The 17,401-nt window shown below is 46.3% G+C and overlaps 1 protein-coding gene across 1 annotated transcript in view; it reads right to left on the bottom strand.

The window, feature by feature from the left end:
* The window catches only part of SRP9 (signal recognition particle 9), a 52,694-nt gene that overhangs the window by 2,479 nt on the left and 32,814 nt on the right, over nt 1–17,401 (bottom strand). The window contains exon 2 of the mRNA XM_086926162.1: nt 16,854–16,922. Within this exon, the coding sequence (XP_086782288.1) occupies nt 16,854–16,922 (69 nt within the window). The remainder of the gene's footprint in view (nt 1–16,853; nt 16,923–17,401) is intronic.

The following is a 17,401-nucleotide window of genomic DNA, read 5'->3' as shown; positions in this document are numbered from 1 at the left end:
ATAACTGATCCAGTGAAAACCTGCATGTTTTCTCTATATTACACAGTTTTTGTTCAGGGTAGCCTAGCCAACTATCTAATCTTTTCTGGAACCTAAGTGTAGGCATTAGGGACTTGTGAAAGTATGAACAGACTTTCATGTTGCAGCCTTGCAAATTTCTGAAACGGGGACATTAAGTAGGCAGTTGAAACTGCCTCACCTCATGGTGAATGTGCTTTAGGTTTACTTGGCAATGACAGGTTAGCCAACTGGTAACAAAACTACGCAAGATACTATGTATTGGGAAATTGTACCCTTTGTGGTTACTACCACTTCCACCATTATATGGCCATATTTGACAACTGAAGGGTATTTCAAACGTTCCTAATTTTGACAGGATGAAATACCGTGTGAGGCTGCTGTATTGAAAGGGCTTGTATCTAACTAACCCCACGCACAGCAGCAATGATGACCAGAAAAGCGGTCTTAAATGAAAAATGATGGAAGGAAGCTTTATGTACAGATGCAAAAGGAATGTGGCAACACCAATTTTAATAAAAATCACTTCACCAGGAAGGTCAGAGTTTCCGAATTGGAGGGAATTTTCTTTGCTTTAAACGTTTTCATTAACATTCTCCATTAATTGGTACATATCACTGCATACTGTGGTATAGAAATAACGCATGTGATAACGATTATTCTTATACACATTGAATACATCTACATGTTCTTCAGCACAGTTTCCCCCCCCACATTCATAGTGACACTGCGATGTGAATTGGCGGAGACCCCCGGTCTGTACAACTATTCAACCGACATCAGACACTGACTCAACCATAGGCGGATCACAAATGTTGCTTCTGAAGGCATTCACTTTTCCCATACCCGTGTCCATTTCTTGCGGTACCCCCTGTGCATATATACCACTTTCTCTGCTATCATTTCACCGTCCATACCACAGCACCACTGATGGTTATGTGGGAATTAGTCTCGCTCCCCGGTGTTGGGCTATGTTCCGTTTTGCTATCGTCATGCCCAACGTCGCCCAATTTTGGGTCATTTGATTGAGGTCTGTCGGCTCCCAGATACTTAGAAGACATCGCTTGGGTTCCGGTTCAACAGTAGCTCCGCCCACCTGCGAAATGGTGCGCATGACTGCTTCCCAATATGGTTTGATCTCCGGGCAATCCCACAGTATGTGGTAAAAGGTACTCAGCCCCCCACACTGCTGCAGACAGAATGGTGTGTCAGCGCGTCCCATGCGGTGCAGTCATTCACGTATAGTAGATTGAATGGAGAGTTATAAGTTGCACTAACTTCAATTTAGAGGGAATTGCTACCTCTCTCTAAACGAAGGTGCTTCCTGCCAGTCGGTCTCGTCCAGTTCCCCTATGTCGGTCTGCCATCTGTCCCAGAGGGTTTTTGTGGGGTCCGGTTGGTTATTTATAATTTTGTGGTATGTTTGAGAAACCGCTTTTCTTCCCTCAGGTGGTCCGTTAATAACCCATCCTCTACTGGTGAGGCCTCTGGGAGCTCAGTTCCCGGCGGGATGAGTTTCGTGAGCGCGTGGCTAATCTGCATGTAACGGAAAGTATCCGTCTATGCCATCCCATATGTTTCCTGGAGCTGGGTGAGTTGAATGATCTTACCCCTCCGACAAATCCCTATCCCGGGAGATACCAATTAGGTCCCATTGTTTAAATCCCTTGGTGTTGCGTAATTTGCCTAAGTGTCGGGTTTCCCACAGCAGTGTAGCTTGTGTAATTACCCCCTTCCCAGCCAAGCATGCGGAGTGTAGTGAACCATATTCGTATGGTGTGTGCCACTGACCCTATAAGGTTAGGTCCCCGATGTTTATTATAAAGCGCCCCCATGACGCCCCCCCTCCACCAAGAACATACCTGTCCATACGGAATGCCGGTTCCTCTTGTGGAGCATGGAGTCATTGGTTTATCACAGTGCGCTGTGATGCCCGATAGTATACTTTTATGTCTGGAAGGGCGATTCACCCATCGTACCAGCTCTTTACTAATGTATTCATTGCTATACGGGAGGGCTTCCCATCCCAAAGTAGATTGCTAACTTCGGTTTCAATGGCTTTAAAATAGTTGGGGTGGAACCGTAAAAGGGGTATTGTGCAGGGCATATAGGAACCTAGGGAGCGCCTTCATTTTGAAGAGGGCCACTCTTCCCTGCAGCGTCAGTGGCAGGGAACGCCAGTGCTTCACATCCTGTCGGAACCTACCCAAGGGTTCCAGGAGGTTTTTCAGTAAACTGCTCAGGGTGTAAGGTTATATATAACCATAGATATTTAAACCCACTTTCTGCAATCTGTATCTCACAGTTTCTAGGTAGTTGCAGAGGAGGACCCTTAAGCACATACAGCAGTGATTTCGCCCAGTTAATAGTATATCCTGAAACTGTATCACGCCCAGCGCAAATGTCTAGAAGGCAATTAATGGAGTGTGCGGGGATACCATGTACAATAACACATCAACCGCATAGAAGGAAATGCGGTCTTCCCATCCCTCCGCCTACTTGAGCCCTCGAATGACTGGATCCGGTCTTATCAAAGCCTCCAATGGCTCGAGCACCAGCGTAAACAAGAGTGGTGACAAGGGGCAGCCTTGTCTAGTCTCCCTGCCCAAGGGGAAGCCCGCCGAGATGTGGTCATTCACCACTACATGCGCCAAGGGTTTCGTGTAGAGTAGTTGGATCCACGCACAAAACCGGTGACCAAACCCCAGGTATCGAGGACTGCAAAAAGAAAAGGCCATTCGACTAAATCTAATGCCATGCGTGCACCCAGAGAGAGGATGACGTCTTCCTCTATGAGTGGTATACTTAACATTAGGCGGCTGCATGGCGCCATGGCAAGTGCAGTGTTAAGACCTGGCATGAACGTTGATTGATCCGGGTGCACCAATTTTGTGAGATATGGTAGTAGTCTAGTGGCCAGCGTCTTAGCCAATATTTTGGCTTCTGCGTTTAGCAATGAAATCGGCCAGTAAGATGTACAGTCCTGCGCTGGTTTCCCATGTTTATGTATTGCCACTATTCTTGCTAAACGTTGATCCCTGGGACGTCCCCCCCCACCCCTCCTCCTTTCCTAAACGGTCTGTATACATTCCTAGCAGGTGTGGCGCTAGGTGACTTCCAGCTTTAATACATTTCTAAAGGTATCCCATTGGGACCCACAGCCGTCCCAGTGTGCACTGCGCCGATTGCTAGTGTCAGTTCCTCTGCCGTCAAATCCACTTCTATTTCCTGCTGTTCACTAGGGTCAAGTGTAGGCATCTGAATGTCTTTGAGAAATGAGAGATTGTCGTCTATCGTGACTGTGACGGTAAGTGTGTACACTGTCTCATAGTGGAGCGCTAACGCATCAACTATCTGGAGCGCTAACGCATCTACTATCTGCTGTGGATCTGTTGCGCTAGCTCATTTGTCTAGTCTCAATGGTGTCACCCAACGATTAGCATTCTCCCATTTATCTAACCAGGCTATGAGGTTGCCCGCCTCAACTCAAACCTCGTAAACTGTGTGCCTAATCTTCGCCTCTTCCCACAGGTAGTCCCTGTATTTCTTCTTGGCCAAGTCCAGTTTATGTGTCGTGGTGTAATTGCTGCCTGATGCGTGATCCACTTCCGCGTGGCCCACCTCCCTCTCAAGAGTCTTAGTGATTTAATTGTTCCGGTTTATGGCAGGTGATCAGTGAGATTGCTTGACCCCGCAGTACCATCTTGTAAGCCTCCCACAGAGGCGTTGGGGATGTGACTTGAGTGTTCGTTTTTCTCAAAGTACTGTTTCATGGTTGTGAGTAGACCCTTCCATATCTTAGTTTTTTTTATGAACCCTGGGTAGACCGGAAAGATGCGTCCTCGCCCCAGGATAGGAGATGTGAATTTGAGTAGGACAGGGGAGTAATCGGAAATACCCCTGGGCAAACTATATACTTCCAGTATCCTCTCTAGGCCCGTCGCTAATGCGAAAATATAATCTATTCTTCATACACTGTCGTGCACCCCTAGCGGAAGGAGTATTGTCGCTCCTGTGGAAATCATGAACGCCAAGCATCCACGAGACCAAAGGCGTCAAGGAATTCTGAAAACCGGCAGTTGATCCCACTTTGATCCATGGGGGGCCGTTGATCTATGGCAGCATCCACTGTGGCATTGAAGTCGCCCCCTATTACCAATTTGCTTTTACGCCAGAAGCTAAAACAAGGCAAGAGAATGTGGCCTACTGGTGCACTGTGCAACTAAGGTCAGGGGTTGTGGAGAAGGTGTCCGTGAGTAGGGGAGGGGGGGGGGGAGCACCCTGCCCTCTCATTTGCAAAGATAACACCAGCTGGAAGGGCATAAGGAGTAGGCAGAGGGTCCTTAGGAGTACATTGTGAAGCCTGACACATGAGAAAGTCAGGCCCAGATAGACAGAGGGCCCGCTGCAAGCTGTATGACTGATGCTGAAGTCTGGAGCAGAAGACCAACATGTAGCAGGAGGCTGATACCGTGCTACACGTACCACAGTGCATCTGGGGGAAGAATGAGGGCAGGTTGCTGTTATCCTTTTGTGGAAACCATTTATAATTATTCTCTAACCTAACTGGGCAGCCTGTTCTTTTGATACCAAATATCTACTAAATGGCCTGTAAAACTTGCACAAAAAGGACTTGGATAAAAACATTCTGAAGTAAACTGCCATCACAACCCAAGGCTTGCTTAAGAACCACATTTAGACCGCATATGATGCTACTTTAGAACTGGTGCATGATCATTTACCATTAGTAGTACATTGCATTAGTAAACTGTTGTTCTCCAATATTGGTGCTTTCATAGATTCACATGCTTGAATAATTCCCCGTCGTCGAAGTAGGAGTCCCACAGTACATAACATAGTAGTAAGAATCATATATACATAAATATATACATATAAATACATAAAATAAAATTCCATAATATGTCTATTCCTTTCAAAAAATAAAGTCTTAAAGTACCATAGAACAAAATAGGCCCATAGAAAGCATAGAGGGAGAGCTCACTTTAGTAACATATCCAAGTCATTATAATAGTCCACTTTCCAGCCAATCAGCTGTAGCACCCTCTAGAACCTTCTCCTCAGAAGCTCAAGCCCTCAGGTTTTCGTAGCACAGGAGTGACCAAGAGTGCATGAGGAGAAGAGAGCCTCTGAGGGGAGGAAAGGGTGGGTCGCATGTAAATCTAAGAATGACACCAATACTGGAGAACCACAGTTTACACATAAGTAACTTCTGTTCTTATCCAGTATTAGGGGTGTTTTTTTATAGATTAACATGCTTGAATAAGAGTAGAAAGCAGTACGCCACAATAATAATCATAAAAGGCAATGAAGAAAGTTGCATCGCATAGATATATACAGGCAACATTGCATATACACAAGAAAAAACCTTTTATGAAAGGAGGCGGGAAGAGATTTCGAAGCACCGCTTGACCCACAGCAGTGTCCGCAGCGTTGACTGTCTCCAGACTGTAGTGCCTCGTAAATCTGTGCCTGCTAGACCACGTTGTAGCTCTGCAGATCTGATGCAGAGGCAGAGGCACTCCTGCAAACAGGGCAGTAGAGGAAGCAACTGCTCTCGTCGAGTGTGCTCGCACCGGACCAGAAAGAGGCTTGCCAGCTCGTTGATGGCAGAAGGAGATGGCAGAAGAAATCAAACGAGCGATTGTCTGCTTAGCGTCCGGATGACCCTTACGCAGCTGTCCGTAGGCCACGAAGAGTTGGTCAGACTTTCGAAATGCAACAATGTGCTGGATGTAGAATTTGATACAAAAGGGGGTGGTGATGGACGGAGCATCTGAATCAATCAAACACTCACACCCAGTCAAAAGAACTGGGTTTAATCCATCACGTTCTTTAGCCCACTCTGCCACCCCAGTTCAGACATGACTATATGTAAATCAGTCTGACCCTGTGCCTCATGGAAACAGTCCAGCCCGAACTGCCAATCCATGTCTTCGCTGGACCGGAAACAAGCTTCCGAGGACCGGTTTCTGGCATTCCAGCTGTCTTCAGCCCGGCTGGCTGAAGACGGCCAATAGCCAGAAACCGGTCCTAGGATGCTTAATTCCAGTCCAGGAAAGACATGGTTTGGCAGTTCGGGCTGGACTGTTCCCATGAGGCACAGGGTCAAGGCTGATTTCTGAACTGGGGTGGCGTGGAGTGTAAAAAAACGATGGATTTAGGCCCAGATCTCTGTACTGGGGTGAATGTATGACATTGTTCATCATTCTGTCCATCAACTGTGGTTTTTGCGGATGTAGAATTTGAGGCATCGTTTCAGGTCAAGAGGAAGGAAGAGTGCGCTCAGCGGGAGACTGAGGATTAAGGAAGAAAATCCTGAGAATGATTGGTTCATTAAGGTGGAAGTCCGATGGAACCTTAAGAATAAACTTAGGGTTTGTACGAAGTACAACAGCATCCTTTGAGAATTGGAGAAAAGGCGTCTGTATGGTAAAAGCGTGGATATCATTCACCCTCCTAGATGACGTAAGTGCGAGGAGGAGGGAAACCTTCCAAGTAAGGAATTTCAATTCTGCTGAGTGAATAGGTTCAAAAAGGAGGTTTGAGAAGTTGGGTGAGGACCAGATTCAGACGCCAAGCCGGTGGAGGACGCCAGACGGGTGGAAACATCCGTAAAGACCCCTAAAGAACTGGCGAATGATCCGAGAGGAGTAGAGAGACGTGGAACCATCATGTCGAAAACAGGAAAGTGCCGCCAGGAAAACTTTGAGGGAGGAATGTGAAAGTCCAGAGTTTGCCAACAGGAGGAAGAAAGGCAAGATCTGCTCAGGGGTAGCAAGCAGAGGATCAATGTTTTCCGAATGGTACCAAACAAAACAGTTTCCATTTTAATTGATAGGTTTTAATGGTTGAAGGAGCACGTGCACGAGCAAGGACCTCTGCATACCGGATCAAGATTCAGATTTGCAAACTCATTGTATTCAGGTTCTAAGCATAAAGCTGGGGAGATGCCGGGTCTGGATGGCATATCTGCCCCTGATTCATGGTAAGAAGGTGAGGCAGTGGATGAAGAAGTATTGGATCGCACTGAGAAAGGAGAAGTAGATCCGTGAACCACGGCCGACGTGGCCACCTGGGTGCAATCAACAGGATGTGACACAGTTGACCCTTCATTCTGCACAGAAGGCGAGGTATAAGTGGGATCGGCGGAAAAGCGTACATGAACTCGTTCGGCAGGTTGATCGAAAATGCATTCCCGCTCGATTCTTTGTGGGGATGCCAAATTGCATAGCGTAGGCATTTGCGATTGAGTGGAGTCGCAAACAGATCCAGATCCGGTTGGCCCCACCTGCGAAAAACATACTCCAGAGTAGACTGATGGAGTTCCCACTCGTGGTTGTCTGTGGCCGATCTGCTGAGAGAGTCTGCAAGGGCGTTGGAAATGCCGGGGACATGAACTGCAGTCAACTGAACACAATGTTTTATTGCCCACTTCCAGATCTGTTGTGCCTGTCGGGAGAGTGGGAGAGATCTCGTACCCCCTTGCTTGTTGAGGTAGTGCATACTGGTGGTGTTGTCTGTACGCACCAACAAAGACTCCCCTTTGACCAGTAGTCAAAACTATTTCAGGGCGAGAAAGATAGCCAGAAGCTCCAGCCGATTGATGTGCCACTTGTGCTGGTCGACTGTCCATTTGCCTATTGACATCTCCTCGAGGTGTGCACCCCAACCCTCCAAGGAAGCGTCCGTCGTAAGGGTAAGCGTGGTGGCCGGCTCTTGAAACAGACGCCCTGTTGTGATGTTTGGAAGGTGAGCCCACCATTCCAATGCGCCCAGAATGCGAGGGGGCAGGAAGACCTTGTCGTTGAACGACCCTGAGACTTGCCGCCATTGCTTGTCCAATTCTTCTTGAAGGAATCGCATATGCAACCTGCAATTGGGGATCAGTGGTATGCAGGATGATGGCATGCCCAGGAAGGATTTTAACATCCAGACAGAGACAGACCTCTTTGAGCTACCAGTTTGATGATACGATCTAGGCGCTCTTGCGAAACAAACACCTTTGCGAGACGTGTATCTATTAACGCTCCCAGAAATCCACTGTTGTGAGGGACGGACATGTGACTTTGTGGTTGATGGAAAGACCCAGTTTGCGGAAGAGGGAAAGGCAAGTCTGAGTGTGGTGGTTTGCTGCGTGAAAGGTTGGTGCCTTAATTAAGCAGTCGTCCAAATAAGGGTAGATTTGCATGCCTTGCAGGCGTAGATAAGCTGCAACCCTCAGCGCGGAATGAAGGCCAAAAGGTAGAACCTTGAATTGGTAGTGCTTTGATCCCACTTTGAAACTGAGGTACTTTGTGTCTTTGATGGATTGGCACATGAAAGTATGCATCCTGGAGGTCGATTGTGGAGAGGAACTCTTCTGGATTCAGGAACTAAGATTTCCAGCAAGCTCAGCATTCAAAATGTTTTGGACTTGATGAATTTGTTGAGGGCTCTGAGATCTAAAATCGGGCGCCACTCTCCCGACTTCTTCCTGATAAGAAAAAAGTGGGAATAAAAGCTCGTCCCTTGTTGTTTGAGGAACCACTCAGACTGCACCTTTTTGAATCATAACTGCAACTGGTACAAACAGTTCCTTCAGATGTTTTGGAGGAGGACCAGATGGTGGGCAGTTGGGTGGGAACTTGATGAATTCCAGAGCATGGCCTTTTTGGATGACCTCCAAAACCAAACGATCCGAAGTTATTTGTGACCAATTGAAAAATCTCTGGGAGATTCGACCTCTAATTTGCAGAGTGGGAAAAGACTTGAAGTTGCGAAAGTCATTTTTAGGTTTTGCCTGGCGAGCTGCGCACTGCGCAGCTGCAGGGAAAACCTCATGAGGAGAGTAGAGTGGCTTTGGTCCCGCCTCTGTTTCCATTGGCTAGCTCCATAAATGGAGGCTAGCCATTGGAACAGACATCTGCTCGTCATCCTGAGAGCAGATTCGGGGACGTTCCTGCAAATTTTAGGCTTTCCGCCCCTTTCGAAATCGGCATGCGGCCGTGGGCGGGGTTTTTTTTTTTTTGTCCTCCAGGTTTGTTTTGGCCATTCCGCGGCCGACCGCCGCCGGAAGTCCAGGTCCAGGTGAGTGCTGGCCGTTGCCACCGCCCCCCCCCCTCCCGCTGTGTGTGCCTGCCCGCCCCCCTCCCGCTGTCTGTGTGCCTTCCCGCCCCCCACCCGCTGTCCGTAGGTTTAAATATTGCTTTCCGTCATTGCTGCTTGTGTAAATGTTGCTTTCCCAGCATGTTTTGCTTCCCCGTTCTGCTTCCTCGTGACCCCCATCCTCTGAGCACAAACGCAGCGTTTTCCTACATCAGAAGGCTCGTCAGTTGGGCTCAGCACACCATGGATAAGGTGCTTCCTCGCAAAGATTATGGCCGCCCGCATATATAAATGAGGTGCCTCCCCTGCAACATTTAGACACGCACACATACTCTTCCCCCCCTCCCCCCCCTCCCGGACACGGAAGGCCATCACAGCTTGGGCATCTCACATCCGCATCTCGCCAACCCCCCTTCAGAACTCCCCCCTTCGCACACAGACACCATAGATAAGGTGCCACTCCTACAAAGATGAGGGCCGTCTGCATACTCCCAACCTGAAGGGCACGGAGGCCCTAAGTGCAGCTGCCGGCGTGTCTGGCCCAAATTCACCATTGGACCATGGACACCTCTTCATTGAGGCCCCCTTCCTTTGGCCATTGCAGCTGGGGACATCTTACGGCCTTATCTCGCATACCTCCTTCAGCCCAACCCCAGATGCCGCATCTCGAGTCGCAAACCCCCCTTCAGCGCGTTGCCCCCCTTCAGCGCGGCGCCCCCCTTCGCTCACGGGACTGTGCCGTGTTTGAAGTCATGTAACTTCAAAACCTCAAACCAAGTAGCCTCCGTGCAACGCCGCAGCTGCATTAGTTGTAGCTATAAAGTCGAAGTATACCATCATATACACTTGCAGTAAGAGGTGATGTTTTGCTTCTGACACTTTGCATTATGGGATTGTTAAATCCACGTTTACAACGGTACCAAAGAAACTTCAAGTCCCAGAATGCAACCTGATGTTGGCTAGCATCCAGGACTGGCTTGCTATGTCACACCTAGTGTAACTTCTAGGCAGATATGTGAATTAGTGTAATAAAGTTAAGAACTACAGAGTGCCGCTTTATGTCTAGGGTGCGCAATCTTGCTGACAGATGCCACGTGCACGTTAGTAGGACATCATGATACCAGTGAGGAGTCTTGGCGTTCACCTGTACTTCCCGAACCAATTACTCTAGAGATCTCATGTAATCTCAAGCTAAGGTGGGTCACTTACTAGTAGTTTTATTTTCCTTTGCATTCTGGTACTTGTAATTTTCCTGTAAATGTAGCTGCAGGACTGCACTTATCAGAATGCACGTAAAAGGGCAGGGCTGGGGAAAGTGATCACGCCTGATATGAGCGACATGTCACTGTTTATGAAATAGAAACTGAATACGAGTTTCATACAAATGTATACGATCATACAGATAAATAAGTAAAGAAATTGATGATTTCTTGTGAAAGACGCCTTTTGCAATGTCCTGCGGCTTTAAAATTCGAAGCCCGCCCTCCTCCACAGGTGAGGTGGTGGAATAGGAAAGTGGTATTTATAGGAGTGCCAGGGCGCAGGGTTCACTCAAAGGGAAGCTAGCTTTTTCTGGTTTAAAATCGTGCTGTTTGCTGAATCATGGTAGGTTTATAGCACTACTGTCGATGTATTACAAAGTGATTGGTTTTAGGAGACTGCAATTATTTCAGTTTTGGAATTTCAAGTGAGCAGGGCATTGAGTTTTTAAAGTATCATTTTGTGAAAGATTTTACCCACAGAGTACCGTGTTTATTTGAATTTATGTATCGTTGTAAACCTTGAATTTGAGGAGTGTTTAATCGCAAAAGAACCTACCGGCCTTATTTGTTTGCGTTCTTAGTTTTGCGTTTTCTTTCTTCTGCATGATATTTCAGTTTTGGGCACCCCGCACCCCCAGTGCTTTTAGTTTCTCTGTTTACAAGCAGGAATGGCCTTATACATTCTTGGTATTTGCTTTGATTTCATGGACTTGTAGTCCAGGGAACTATTTCCCCTCGTTTTTGTGTCCTTCTGCCCTCTGTCTGCCTGGTATTTTGTGCCATTCCTCCACCTGAACTGGGCTCTTTAAAATAAGGCCATGCTCCAAAAAGTACCGCAGCCCCCTGCCCTGAACCATAAAAAACTGCCCCCTACCTCCGTGAAGTACTCTGACTCTGCTCCCTACTCTCCCTTGGCGCCTAAAACTGTCCCCTGCCATGCACCCTACAAAGCCTCGACTTAGTAAACTGTCCCTTCTCGGTGTGCTTCGAGGGCGTAAAATGTAAGCCTAGGCACAAATGGATGGTTGGATTTGTGGAGTAAAGTTTTATGTAATGTGATTTTATGTAGCGCGAACTTTACCCGAAGGTGTCTGAGCGCTTTACATAAGAACCAGTTGCCAAACCTAAGGACTTTGATTTACATGCGTTAAGTAAAAGATACAAACAGGAAAACAATTGAAATGTACTAGATGTAGTCACACAAAGAAGAGACTGTTGATTCTCGTTATATTTCTATATACATATGGAAGGGATATGAATAGATGTACTGCAAGAGTCACATAGGAATGTTAGAGTAGAAAGGTCTACTGCATATACTAGTGAATACAGTCATCTCTATATACAGAAAAAATTAGTTATATTTAGAGGGGTCGGAGTGGGACGCAGTGGGTGGATGGATGCATGATGGATGGATGCATGATGCATGGATGGGTTGTTGGTTGGTGGATTGCATAAATTGTTGAGGGATTGGCTGTATATATGCATCTATCCATCCACGCATCTATCCATACACCCACCCATCCATCCATACACCCATCCATGCATGCACCCATCCATGCATCCACCAACTCATCCATGCAAGCATTACAACAACAGCCCGCAGCTCTCCTTCGTCTCTCCTCGCCCCTCTTTCCTGAGCCCGCAGCTCTCCTTCGTCTCTCCTCGCCCCCCCCCTTCCCTGAGCCCGCAGCTCTCCTTAGTCTCTCCTCGCCCCCCCTTCCCTGTGCCCTGCTATTGTAAATGACAATGCCATTTATTTATGTTAAAAAAAACATAAATAAAAATAATGTCAAGAGCAATGCCAATAGCTCTAACTTTAACAAAGGCAAAACCATTGCATTGTAAATGCTTGTTTATTAGAGGAGTTACCACCTCTGTAAGTAGTTTTTCGCCTGTATGGCCTGGAGTCGGTCTGTAGAGACAGATTGGTTGGAATAACGCTGCCTGTTGTCACCATAGGAGCGGTATTGGGAGGAGCCACGAAAATTAAGAGGAAGTGCCTCGACCACGTGCTCCACGAAAAGGCCTCTTCTGGTATTGCAGAGAACAGAGGGCGCGAGCAGTATCCGTGTCCTTTTTAATAGATTCCAAGGAGTCATCCACATGTTTACCGAAGAGGCTCTCACCATCGAAGGGCAAATAAAGTATTTTAGCTTGTACCTCCGGCCGAAAGGACGTAAACTTGAGCCAGCCTTGTCTCCGTAAAACTGCAGCGCCAGCTATCTGTCGGAAGTCAGTTGAGGAAATAAACAGAACAGTCAATGATGTCAGAGGAAATTCTCACCCTCTTGCACGATCTTTTGTGCTTCAGCTCTAGACAATTCAGGTATGAGGTCGACCAAGGCAGCAATTTCATACAACATCTGTCAGTCATAACGGCCGAGGATGGCTAAAGAATTTGCAGCCCATACAGTGGTTGCAGCCATCGCAGAATTTTTTTTGCTGATGGTGTCCAGTCAGCAGCCATCCTGATCCGGCGGTGATGTCAAAGCAGAAGATGGATTACGAGACCTCTATTGTGCAGCCTGTGTAATGACAGAGTCAGGTTTTGGCTGAGAGACTAAGCAGGAAGGCGAATCCTCAGGTGCCCTATACTTCTTGTCAATACGTGGAAGCACGGCAGGAACGGAATTAGGCCGTTCCATAAGTTTGAGGCCTTCTTTCCATATGAAGTCTATGATCGGGATAGAATGCACCTGCCTCAAAGACTGATCTTTAAAATCTTATAGAAAGCAGTCTTCTTGCCTGACAACCATATGCAAGTGAAAGCGTTTAGCAGCTCTCGACATCAAAAGATGGAAACCCCCAATTTCAACTGGAAGCGACGCCAAAGGAGAAGTTGGAGGAGGAGACGGAGTTTGTGCCTGGTAAGCATCCCAATCTGCCATTGCAGCGTCCTCATCTGGGTCTGTATCCGTATTATTGCCAGTATCCACATGAACAGGATGTTGTGGAGTAGGTGTGCCGGCTTGTGGAAGTGGAAGAGATGGCGGTGTAGATGGAGGCAACGGAGAAGCCGGCGAGGATGGTGGAAAACGACGATTGTAGTCAGAGGATGTATTGCAAATTGGAGATCAAGGACATAGGCAACTGTGCCATAGGATCATGTTCACCAGCATGCGAGGTTTCCGGAGCAGAGACATGCAACTCTTGCTCTTCATCATCATACTAGTCCTGGTATTTAATGTGTAACTCCAACGGGCTACTGGCAGCCCGAAAGTTATCGTCCACATAGGAAACAATCTGAATCACCCTCTTCCTCAGAGGCAAACAGCTGAGGTGGAGGACTGGAGCGATGGCGGAAAGGGCTCAAAACCAAAGGAGCTGGGTGTTTGACAGTAGTAGCCTTAACCACTGTGAAACTGGTTGCAGTGGCCAGAGAAAATTGAGCAGTTGATGGTCCCGTCGACAAGGGCGTCGTCGTCGAGAGCTTTGCTGAAGTCTTTCCTGGCGTCGACGATGATGGCAAGGTTACAGACGGCGAAGAAACTGTTGCCGAGGACTTTTTCGCCGACGTTGACTTTGCTGTCGTCGACGAAGTTTGTAACATTGACGAAGTTGCCGTCGTCGAAGTTGCCGCCGTCGAAGTTGCCGCCGTCGAAGTTGCCGCCGTCGAAGTTGCCGCCGTCGAAGTTGCCGCCGTCGAAGTTGCCGCCGTCGAAGTTGCCGCCGACGAAGTTGCCGCCGACGAAGTTGCCGCCGACGAAGTTGCCGCCGACGAAGTTGCCGCCGACGAAGTTGCCGCCGACGAAGTTGCCGCCGACGAAGTTGCCGCCGACGAAGAGCAGGTAGTCGAGGGGGCAGTGGCGGTCTACGAGGCCGTAGTCAACGAAGAGGAAGGCGTCGACGATGAGAGACATGTCGACAAAGCCTTCGTCCACGAATGGCGTTTGGTCTGGGCCGTCGAGGAGACTGGTTTCTTAGTCGTCAACGAGATCTTGATAATAGAAGAAATAGGCCTGACCTCCTGAATCAGAGTCGATGAAGTGGTAGTCGTCGACAGGGAGGTAGTCCTCGTCGTTGTCATGACGTCGGCGGATCGCGTCGACCTGGCTCTCGTTTTAGAGGACGAGGACACAGAGGTGATCTGAAACGCCAGAGAACTAGGTCCCGCAGGCGTAGAGGGCGGCAGATCCTGTGGGGAGACTGACTTAGAAGCGTCCACGAGCTTCTTTTTCTTAAGAAATGGCGAAGGACTGTCAGACTCAGACCCACGCTTCAGAGAGATTGCAGTTTGGCGAGAAGAAACACTAATCAGACAAAGTGCTGTCCGAAGTCTTCAACTTCTGTAGCCACAGAGGGAGACGGGCCTCTCTATCCTTTAAAGTCTTATTTGAAAATGTCCTGCAAAATTTACAACTCCTCACCTCATGGTCCGGGTGGGTACAAGCAATAAATGCACTTTTTATGAGGGTCCTCAGAGAAAAGATGCAGTTTTCCACATGATGAACAGGGTCTGAGTAAAGACTTCTTTGTTGTAGACATATTTGAAAGCTTGAAGATGAAGAAAAAACTGGAGCAGAGCTCAGGGAGACTCCCTTCACACGACGTGCGGTAGAAAATCTGAGGGCTTGAGCTTCTGAGAAGGTTCTAGAGGGTCCTACAGCCTTATTGGCTGGAAACTGGACTATTATAATGACTTGGATATGTTACTAAAGTGAGCTCTCCCTTTATGCTTTCTATGGGCCTATTTTGTTCTATGGTACTTCAAGACTTTATTTTTTGAAAGGAATATACATATTATGGAATTTTATTTTATGTATATATTATGTATATATTTATGTATATATGATTCTTACTACTAGGTTATGTACCGTTGGACTCCCACTTCCGACGACGGGGAATTATTCAAGCATGTGAATCTATGAAAGACACCCCTAATACTGGAGAAGTGTATTTCTAAACTACCAGTGTTGTATCTGCCCTCAATGGACTGTGGCTCTTCAATTAAATGACTAGGAGACATGGAAGGCCAGTACAGGTCAACAAGATAATACGTTATACGTCAGATACAGCATAAATAAACTTTTACTGGCTGCAGACTCCAATGGTCAATCAAAGAAAAGCAAACCAGCCCGAAAAGCAAACCAGCCAATGGCTGCTGACCACTGAAGGCAATTGCAGATTTGCGATCTGCGCTCAAACAATGGACAGTGTATTTTTAGATATTACTTTGCTCAGAGCAGTCCTGAAGAAAAATACAAAGCAGACAGAGCTTTCACTGGAGTGCGTCACGAAAAATGCTGCCAAAAAGTGTACAACTATAATCAGAATGCAGGGAAACACATGAGTTCTTTAAACGAGAACAGGTCAGTCTTATAGAGTGAGGCTAGAAAAGGGAAGTGACAAATCATGGAGACTGCTTGCTAAGTTAGCATGAAGGGAGAAATACTGACTATTTATTAAAAATGGCAATTTTTTTGTGCACAAGGGGAATACTTGGTACATATTAACTGAACATGCGGGGTTGAGTAATAACTGAAAGCGAGAGGTGGCGAGTCAAAGAAAAGTGATAAGCAGTAGGATTACAAAGAATATCAAACTGTTAGAAGATTTCATCTAAGGTAAATAGGTACAAATGACAGCCATGGAGCTACTCATGGCTAAGAGACAAATATCAATACAACGGATGCAAGTTAAAGGCTCTGCATAGGACCTATTGTGCAAAGAATGGTATGGGGCCAAGGAAATTCAGACGTCTTTCATCCAAACTTATCCTAAACTAAGTAATTATCATAAATTTTGGGGATAGATGGAGGTTCTACTACCAATTCAGATGACTCACCAAAGAATGTATATTTGAAATCCACATTCAGACAATAAAAAGACTTGCCTAGGAAGCCACTTAAAACGATATTCCTCAAATATATTCCTCTGAATATATGGCTTTGTTGTAATGGGCTATGGCTATGTTGTATTGTGCATTTTTCCACTGACTTGCTATGGGGAAAAACTTTTTTTTTTTTTTTTTTTTTTTTAAAGTTTAGGTGTGTGTGCCCTTTTGATTTTTCTTTCTAACTTTTTATATGGATGAATTTGGCCTGCCCCCACAATTAGCAGCAGCCATGTTGTGGTTATAATGTTCTGTATGTTCAGTACAGGAAATATATACAATGAGCCTCGTGTGCACATATGACTGAGCCAAGTTCTCCTATAAATAACATAAGACCTGGCACAGTTAGGATACTCTAGATCACGGACTACGTTAACACAAATTGGTCACTAGTTCTCGTTAGGACATGTATGTATGTTGTAGTAAGCACAAATGTCTCAATCTCCCAAACTGATTATTTACACTTGTTACTGTTGCTTAAAGGTTTGAGTCAAACCAGTCATCGAAAGTTCTAGGCTATGGAATTGTGAAGCACTCGGATACCCTAATTGGGTCAGGTCTGTGCTATATAAAACACGGAATAAATGAATAAAACAAATTGTGTTTTAAGGGTCAAACACATTACTTCAACTTACCACTAAATCATCAGTTACTTTTATACAAAGATTACCATCACAGTGTCTGTATTTTAGAACCACTCTGACCTAAAAAGGGAGAAAAAACGAAATAATAAGGTACAAGTAGCCACAATAAATACACAAATCTTATGCATAATATTAACCGTCTGTGTATATAGGGATAATGCTAGATACAAATAGCGAATTCAACAACAAAAGAGAGTCCCTTGAGGAGAAAAGATATACCGGGAGAGGAAAACAGGGTTACAGAAAAACTGACCTCTCACCGGTGTCTACAAGTATTCAATAACTTTAGTATATTCTGCAAATCATCATTGTCCCAAATTCAGAAAAATATTTTTTTCATTTATTATATCTTTTTCATGTCATGAGTCATACAGTACATAGGCAAATATATATTCAATTCATTAACTTATATAAGCCCCAAAGGAAAACATGTACGCACACACCAAGAATACATACATACCTCTCATCAAGTATACACACACCAATCCTTCCACTTTAATACCCAAAACACTCCACTATCATACTCAATGAATTTCAGG

The sequence above is a fragment of the Lissotriton vulgaris genome, chromosome 6 (assembly GCF_964263255.1).
Source record: "Lissotriton vulgaris chromosome 6, aLisVul1.2, whole genome shotgun sequence".
Classification (NCBI taxonomy): domain Eukaryota; kingdom Metazoa; phylum Chordata; class Amphibia; order Caudata; family Salamandridae; genus Lissotriton; species Lissotriton vulgaris.
The sequence above is the reverse complement of the archived record's forward strand: the minus strand, read 5'-3'. Positions and strand labels throughout refer to the sequence as shown.